Here is an 8,783-nt window from a genome sequence, read left to right as displayed (position 1 = left end):
GCGCGACTGGAAGGGCCGAGCGCTGCACTGGGGCCCGCCCGGCCTCCTTGCAGCTCGAAGCTCGGGGCGATGCCGCAGTTCTGCTGCCGGGCACCGGCGCCGTGTTGGCCCTGCGGCCAGCCTGGCGCTCGAGAACGTGTGATGAGGTTAATTGCGCGTCCTCGGCGCTGCTCTTGCAGCCGAGGCTCTGCCTGCAGCCTTTTGTGCGCCGGTCCCGTGTCACCTCGCCCCGTGCAGCTGCCGCCTGCTGCCGCCGTCCATTTTGGGTGCAGCTCGGTGGTGTCCCCTCACAGCTGTGCGATGGGCACGTGGAAATGCGCGCCGCCTCAGGCCTAAAGCTCTGCAGTGAATGTCGTGTTGCTGCTGTGAGGAGGTGCTGCTGTGGGATGAGTTCACTGCGTGTATGCTCTGAGCTGTTTGCGAAGACAAAAAACATCGGAAGTGATTTATTTTTCCTTCTTCCCAGGCCCTAAACGAGTGTGTAAAAAGTAAATGGTTGAGGGAGGCAGAGTTTGGAATGTCAATGAAATATTTATTGCTTATGCCAACAGGTTTTTCTAGTATCTGGGAATTAAAACACGAATCCAGGTAGTTAATGGAAGGAATCAGCATGTGGGTGTCTTCACAGCACCTCATTTTGCAGTGAATTGATGTGATTGCTCCTAACCAGGTAAATGTTGCTTCTGATGTCTGGTTTCAATCTGCAGCGGTTGAAGCTGTGGTTATTTAAGCTGCTGATGTTCAATCTGCTGTTCCCAGTAAGTGGTGAGGAGGAAGACGATGCATTTTTTGTTGGTAAAAGGGTGTTTCTCTAAAGCCTGCATTTCTTAAGTAGGTTTTGTGGATAACAATAATTTGGGATCTTCTCATGTAAGGATCTGGCAAAGGAAGAAAAACTATCGTGAGGAATACCAAGCACCCCTCTTCCTAGCCAGCTCCATCAGTGCTATGATTTGTTTTTAAAATCAGTAATTAGTGGAGTGACATCTCCTGGCTGAGCTGAACTAAAGGTAGCAGTGACATAAAAAGCCTTCTGCCCTACCTCTGTTTGAATGGTTTTCAGCTTAGGAGAGGCCAAAAGGTGTTACCACCTGATGGCTGCTCAATGGCTTGTATGAAATGGCTCTTAAGAGTCCCAGTTTAATTTCCTAACCTCCCACTGTAGCACATTTCTCACAGCACCGTTACACTCCAGGAAGGTCTAAGTGGATAATTTGTAATGAATAATGTGCTCGCCTTCTGCCTTTTCGTACTCAAAAGTTTTAACAAATGAAGTGATTTTCATTTCTCCCCTCGTTAGATAATTCCTGCAAGTTAAGTGTTCTTGAGCAGTTTGTTCTGTATGTGCAGTATCTGGAGAGTTTTTTGCATGCCAGCAGGACTAAGCTCTCCAGCCTCAGCAGGAGGCAGCAGACGGGGAAGGTGGCAGACACAGTGAGAGGAGGGAGTGGAGTATAGCAATTGTACCTCAGTAGTTTGCTTAATGGGGTAGGAAGCATAAGATTAAATCATTTCTTCATGAAAAGGCTCCTTAATAGTTCATTTCCAGGGCTGCAGGGATATTTAGGTTGGTCTTTTTTTGAAGTGGAAGGAAGTCTTCAAACACAGTAACTGTTGCCTAGATGCCCCCAAGCTGAGCTGACAGGGCAGACTGGCCCTATGCATCCTCCCAGTGCTGACAGCACCAGCTTCCCTCTGTCCACACCAATGGCTGCAGCAGAACAGTGTGCAAGGCTGAGCCCACCCAGCTTCCCTGGGCACAGATTTGGGTATCTCCTTACTACATAGTAGCTCATTTTCACTTTGAAATTTGCTTGCACTGAGGCCTGCTACCCCTTGCTCAAAGTTTGAGTGGCACTGGCTTGTATTACCTGTGGAAGGGATTCTGAGAGTCAGGCAAAACATAGCACTGGCTTCTCCTTTCTGTTCTCAGGTAGCTGGGCTGAGAGTGTTCCTGACTGGCGATCCGCCGGGATGCAGGCTGCAGATGTGCACTTGCTTCTGCCCCATCTGCTGCCGATCCAGTCACGGCACGAGGACTTAGGAAAGAAGCAGAATCAGTTAGAGCTTAATAGGAGGTGGTGGGAATACCAACTTCTCAATGCTAGGAAAAGACTGTCTGGTCGGGCCATGGTGAGTATTAAGGGATGTTTGGGAATCGAACTAACAGAAGTAAATTGGCATATCAGCCCCAGTGTTTTGATCTCAGTGTCTCCTTCTTGCATGTATGTGCTCACCAGTGTGCTAAAATAGTTCATCCTACAGCCTGGAAAGGGAGGGTAACTTTTCTTTCAAAGTCTTACCTATGCTCTTCTGTCCCCTAATCTGTCTTTCTTATGACACCCGGGGACATCTGGCCAGCAGCACAAGGTTGTTCTGGGCTACTTTCAACAGAATTGCCTCACACTGACAGCTGTAATTTGGGAGTAGCTGATTACAACCAAAAAGACATGCCAGTCGTTAGCAGTAGCTGCTAATGTGCTAGTCTGCTCTGCTGGGAAGGAGGAGCAAGGTTTCCTCTAGGAGGAGCACTGTCCCAGCACATGAAGGGGTTTGTGAGATGGACGCAGCACAGCATGGTGACTTCAGGACACGTGCACATCTCAGAACGTGTATTTTTCTTGTCCCGCTGGGCTGAGCAGGCAGGTTCTGTCCACACCTATAAATACAGTTCTCCCTTCCTCAGAACTCAGTATTTCAGCTAGTCAGTGCATGGGACTGGGTGAGAAGCTGTTGTGTTCAAAAACTTACCAAGTGGGTTATTTCATGTATGAAAAATATGATATAGCATATCATGGGAGCTAACAGGATGCAAACGATGAACACTTTCATGATGATACCTATGTTTTGTCTGATCAGCAAATCTTTGCCATTTGCGGATGGAATTCTCTCTAAAATGAGATAACAAAAGAATATTTTAGATGTGTTTGCAAGTCTTTGACCATTCAAGGTCTTCATTTTGGTTAGGCTGGGCTGAGTAAAGTGGGTTGAGTAGAGCAACAGTGCAGGGTCTCCTATCAGCTTTCAGTGGAAGCTGTACATCTCTCTGGAATCTCAGAATCTTTTTACTTTAAAATATTTCAGATATCTTTCAGTTGCTGAGAGGTCCCCAGAAGCAGCTGGTATGTAAGTGCTGCACAGCACTGTGGAACTTCCTGCTGAAGGCCAGGTTTTTAAGGAAGGTTTTTAAGGAAAGCTAGGAGCCCTTGCTTGAACATGGATGAGAGTCAGTACTTAAATACTGGTTTCTTATTACAGCTGTGGATTCACAAGAGACCTGGGACGATATATTGGGTCAGTGTAGTTATTCAGAGAAATTACTGCTTGAGAGGACTCAGGCTGAGCTGTGTGTGAAAGGCACTACCCTCGCCCATCCTTACACCTACCATTATACTGCTTTGGTGGCTCAGCAGGGAGAGCTGGCACCTACCTTGGGAAGTCTGCTGCTCTGGGTGCACACGTGGGGTAGATGAGCCATTGGAAAAAACTTTCTGCTTGAGTGGTGTTGGTGTTACGGTGTGGTTCGAAATCACTGCCAGAAACACTGGAAATGACAAATTGTGAAGCTAGAGATTTGTTTGAACTGAAGAACCTGAAGCAGTTTCTAGAATAACTTGCATGCTGAAGCAGTTGACAAGAAGTGATGGAGCACCCGGCAGTTTGCAGTGCCAGAGACACAGAGCTTTCTTGCCAGTATGCCGTTTCCCAATGTGCAGAATTTTCCTTCTGTGTTAATACTGGAAACTGTATTTGCCAGAATCTCCTGTCTTTTCCAAAAGAAGGGAAAACAGCAGCAGCATGGAATTGTTCCATAACACGAGCCTTTCAGTAGTGAGAACTCTGCACCATTTCTCTCTCCTTAGTTTCAATTTCTTTGAGAAGGTACAAATAATTTTTTAAATAACCACTACCATATCAACTACGTAAAAATGAGGACTGCTATCCTTTCATATACTTAAACAGACATTTGTTACACTGAACTTTTTACCTTTGATTCTGAAAATAAATCTTCTATGGAACTGCCTTCTCGTGGATGTCTGTAGGACACAGGTGTGGTTGGTTCCCCTGGCTGAGCTGGGGATGACCTGCACGCTCTCCACAGTGCATTCCTCTGCTACCCACTCTGTCAGATCTCCGTGCATCTTCTCCAGGTGCAGCAGATTTACTTGCAAAGAGCTTTGATGAGTAAAGCATTCCAGAAATGTGACTTTATGGCTTCTGCTTAATGTCCCTCTGGTTTCAGGTATCCCAGGGGCTAGAAAAAGATAAGAGCTAAATGTTAGTAAAGGTTTCTCTTAGATTGGATGAAGTTCCTCCCGTGAGAGGTTCAAGCCAGCAGGTAGTTGTGAGGGATGTGCTGCTGTAGGGAAACTGCAGAGACAGCTTGGTGTTACTGTTACTGGCAAGGAGAGTTCAAGCAGGTTTTCTGTTCTTATTTCTTTTGTTATTCTGTGTGTATGTTGGCCCACCCAATGCTCAAGTGTTGTAATCTGGTACATTCCCAAGGACAACCGTGGCACCAGCTAACCTTACAGCAGCCTAACCTGCTGTGGGCAGCTCCCTGATCAGTGGCCAGAGGCCGACCTCCTATTTGGGATCCCTGTTGCCTTGGGGTCTCGTGCTGAGTGGAGCTGGTGCCCTTGGTCCCAACACTCAGGTGCCAGGAGCTGGGTGCAGGTATCCCACTGTGACGAGGCAGGGGCAGCTCTATCCAGTCCAGCTTTGCAGTAAATCCTGCAGTAACTTTGCTTTCTTTGCTGCAAGAGTTGGCTGAAAATTTCAGATGTTGCACATAATGATTGCAGGCAAGTGACACTAACCCATCTAAGGTTATTGGAATGATCTCTTTGGTTTCTAGTGATACAGAGCTAGAATTCTGCATGACCTCTGTAATCCTTTTTGGCCAGGTGGCTGAGGAAGAGCTGAGACCACAGAAGAGGCTCACCGTACCACTGACAGCCGTGACAGCTCTCCTGCTCGTGGGCTCTCACCTTGCAGGAAGACATCCAGGTTTCGCACGCGGCCGGCTGCCCAGGAGCTTCCCATGTGGCATCTGTAGTCCCTGAGGTCTGCAGGGAGCAAAGTGAGGGATGAGTGCCTTCAAGCTGCGATGCAGTTAGGTCAGTACTACCCTCTTCTTGGTAACTAATTTTCAACATCAACGTTTTGCTAACAGCAAGTGCTAGAATGTGGGGTGAGGGCCAATGCCCTCAATACTAATGGTTTTTGTGAGCGTAGAGATTCAGTTCAGCATACAGTAAAGTGACAAAATATGTAACATTAGTAATGAATATTTTTATAAATTTCCTACAAAGTCAATATTCAGTTAGAACTTGCAGTTATGTGAGCAACTTACCTTCTCTGATGAGACTCTTGTGCACTATCACCAAGCTGAGTATTAATAGTGTGATCATAATTGCACCTGCTCTTCACAGTCTTGAAGCTGTTTTTATCTTTACTGCTTTCTCTGAGCTATAGTACAGGTGTTTAAGCAGATACTGTGCTGATTAGCAGAGCTCCTGGAACAGCTCTGTAGTCATATATTCCTGCTGAAAACTCCTGTATCTTTACGATGGTTGACTCATACGGGGCTGAAAGTGAATGTCTTAATTCATGATAGATTGTACAAATTTCTAGTTCTGAGCCAGTCCAGCAAAATATGGACTTTGGTAAGAAATAGACCTGAAGAAAGCCTTCTCTGTCAGTCAAGCTCCCTTTCAATAGGTTTGTCCCAGATGAGGTGTGGTCCTGAGCACAAATCTCAGGGCTGCACGCTGTGATGGGTGATGCTGCTGTGTGGAGCTGGGAGAGGGCACTGGGCACTGGGGCTGCCGTGGAGACGCTGGCTGCTAAGGGCTCAGCTGTTCTAGAAGCCAACAGAACCCTCACCTCCACACAGCCCAGGCTCTTTGGCTTTGGATGTCGATGCTGAGGGCTGCAAATGCTTAGGAAAGGGTGGGAGTCTGTGCTTGCCTGCTGGCCCTGGAGAGTGAAACCCCACAGCTTACGGGGCAGTGAAGCCCAGCAAATCCTGCAGCCAAAATGGATGGGGAAGCCTGGCCAGAGTGCAGCTGTAAGCAAAGAGTCCTGGTGAGATTGCTGTAGTCGCAGGGTGGATTGGTTTTGGACAACTGGCATTTTCCACATTAGTCAAAAGATGGCGATGGAAATAATTTCTTTCTCCAAAGTCTCTGGCTTTTAAGTGCTGAATAACACAGGTTTATGTCCCCGATCACAAGAGGAAAGGTAAACTGTTTTTGTTGAATCTGAACCCCAGAGACTTGAGAAAACTGCTAAATATTTTCCTGAGGTGCTGAGTTTATTCATAAGTGACATCCAGTTACCATAAGCTGAAACTACACCCATCATAAAGAATGACTATAGAAAAAGTATATAATTCACCATTGTCCAGTGTGAAAAAAGCCAAGAATTTGAATATTCCTGAGAGCTACAGGCCCCCCAGCCCTCCCACCTAGAGCACAGTATAAGGAATAGGTAGTTGCAAATCACCATTTAATCAGCAGTTGAACTCATCTTTTATTTTGGAAATAGTATATTCATGCAAATAAAATAAAATGTTCACTCATTTCTCTGCTTGTGAAACATAGTGTGTAGATGTCTGAGGGAGATCTGCCAGGATCCTTTGCAGAGGAGGATTTCTTCATCTTGTCAATGAGTGTGTTCTCACTCTGCATCTGAGCATGTGTCTGTAGTATCCGTGGTGTTTGTTGGGGAGGGCTTTTGATTTGGATAAGATAATTCACTTTTGTATCCCCTTTTAAAGTGGTATTTCCATATTGTTAATTTTTATGCAATGTTCCCAAGATAGAAATCACTAGGAATCCAGTGTTTTTCAGCCTTGTAAATAAAAACTCAAAAATATTAAAAAGAGAAGTAGATTTTAAATAGTTTCAAACAACTAAATGTTCATTTTTAACGTGGCTGCCTAAAGCTGTTGCTAAGTGTTCCCATCCCAGCACTTGGTTTCACTTTGTGATTCTTTCTGCTGTTTCTTTGGGCTGGGGTTCTGGCACAGGCCTAACTGCAGATTTGCAGCACATCTTAGGACACTTCCTGAAACGGTGAGAGAACTTAGGGCCAAGAGCAGCACACCTTACGGACTGAGCGAGTGGCAGCTCACCCAGCAGCCAGAGGCAGGGTTATGGTTATCCTTGAGAACACTGCTGTCACTGCGAGGCTTCGTGCTTCATTTCTGATGTTTAAAATCTTCTGCAAATAGCTAAAACATGATTTTGCTTTAAAAATCAAATCTGACCTTCTTCTCTGCTCCTCACCTGCCAGGACGCAAGCTCTGCCAGCGTGCATGGCGTCAGCACCCCCCTCACCTGGAATGATCCCTCTGGTGTTTGCAGTGGTTATCAGAGCCTGGGGAAGAGCCATGGAACCCTGGTTTGGCCTCATGAAAGGTAGGAACATTTTCCCTATATTTTTTTGGAAAACGGTTTACTTGCACTATTAAGGGTACGATTGCTTTATTGAGAATCTGAGGAGGGGTTTCCACGTGTGAACAGTGCATGCATTTATGAGCCATGCAAAGTAACGTGCTGTGTCCCAGGTCTGAACGTAGTGGGAAAAGGATGTGCGTTTAAACAACACCCCCTCCTCCCAAGGGCCAGAACTGTGGTTACAATTCCCTGCCGTTGCAAAGTGTCTGAAATTTGTGGAACACTATGTTCATATTATTGCTGTCCACAATTTGAAGCTTGAACATGTTTTAGCCAGTTCTTTTTAACAATCTAAAGTTATGGGAAACTTAGAATGCATTTCTGCTGCTATAGAAGTCCCAGAAATTTCACTGAATGGCCTAAAAGCAGGTTGTGATTCAGCATGGCAAGTCATTATTGCTGGGTGCTCCTTACCCTGCACTGTATTACCCCTAAATCAGTTACTGCAATTCCTCCCAAATGGCATTTCTTGTAAAAAGTCTCCCACCAGTACATCTCACAGTGGAGAGCGGAATCGCTGCTGGCTTCAGCGGGAAAGAACAGCTGTGAGATACAGGAAGTCCAAAGCTTTTATTTGCTTGTGTACAGTTGACATAATTTAATATTTTGGGAGGTACTCTGTGCTGCACGTCTGCCAGCGTGCTGCTGGTGTGGGGATCTGTCTGTGGAAAGGCCATGTGTGGCTGTCAGAGGTGAATGAGCTGCTGCTGGGAGGGCGGCCGTGGGCTGTTATTCCTGCCAAATGCCAGCAGCACTTTCCAAACCCTTGTGCTTTTTCATGTTGGTGTATTTCTTGCTATTTTCTTGCATTCTTTTCTCTCTTTGCCCTTGAACCAGAGAGTTGCTACAGGATTTAATGACATGTAGCAATCACTCCTCCAGCATGTTTGGATAGCATTTATTAGCTGAGGGATGACGTGGGCAGGGCAGAGCAGCATGCAGGTTATGGCATGACCGTGCCCGGAAAGCCAAGCACTGCGGTTACCGGCGGTAGGTAAGGCTGCGTGTAGCTGCTGTCAGTGCTGCAGGCACTGCCCGCGCCGCCATGCTGGGCTCAGCACCGTACGCCGTGGCCACCACCGTCCCTTGGTCTGCTTCGGAAACTCTCCAGCTGTAGAAAGGTTCCTCACGCAGCAGCCGGGTCTCCGGGTGTGCACGCAGCTACCCGGCCCGCACCGACAACGGGACCTCGGAGCGCAGCGATGAGCGGTGCGGCGCTGACGAGAATTGCGGCTCCTCCTGCAAGGCAGGGCGGCAGTCAGCGGGCGCTTCTTCACCGCGTGCTGCCGCGGCCGAGGGGCGCGCAGAGGGGGTTCA

General features: G+C 47.1%; 1 protein-coding gene and 1 long non-coding RNA gene across 2 annotated transcripts; one reads left to right on the top strand and one right to left on the bottom strand.

The window, feature by feature from the left end:
- Positions 1 to 216: 216 nt before the first annotated feature.
- LOC104913918 lies at positions 217 to 5,854 on the bottom strand. The gene is made up of 7 exons (XM_019621975.2): positions 5,357 to 5,854; positions 4,992 to 5,069; positions 3,989 to 4,255; positions 3,431 to 3,544; positions 2,752 to 2,891; positions 1,872 to 2,039; positions 217 to 878 (listed from the first exon to the last, which is right to left on the bottom strand). The coding sequence occupies exons 1-6, from the start codon at positions 5,412 to 5,414 to the stop codon at positions 1,893 to 1,895; spliced, it is 804 nt and encodes a 267-aa protein (XP_019477520.1). The 5' UTR covers positions 5,415 to 5,854; the 3' UTR covers positions 217 to 878; positions 1,872 to 1,892.
- On the top strand, positions 2,046 to 8,777 carry LOC116217357. Its single transcript, XR_004161802.1, has 3 exons — positions 2,046 to 2,133; positions 4,908 to 5,120; positions 7,303 to 8,777. It is a non-coding gene; the product is annotated as an uncharacterized LOC116217357 (long non-coding RNA).
- The last annotated feature ends 6 nt before the right edge of the window (positions 8,778 to 8,783 follow it).

Source organism: Meleagris gallopavo, chromosome 21 (assembly GCF_000146605.3).
Source record: "Meleagris gallopavo isolate NT-WF06-2002-E0010 breed Aviagen turkey brand Nicholas breeding stock chromosome 21, Turkey_5.1, whole genome shotgun sequence".
NCBI lineage: Eukaryota > Metazoa > Chordata > Aves > Galliformes > Phasianidae > Meleagris > Meleagris gallopavo.
The sequence above is the reverse complement of the archived record's forward strand: the minus strand, read 5'-3'. Positions and strand labels throughout refer to the sequence as shown.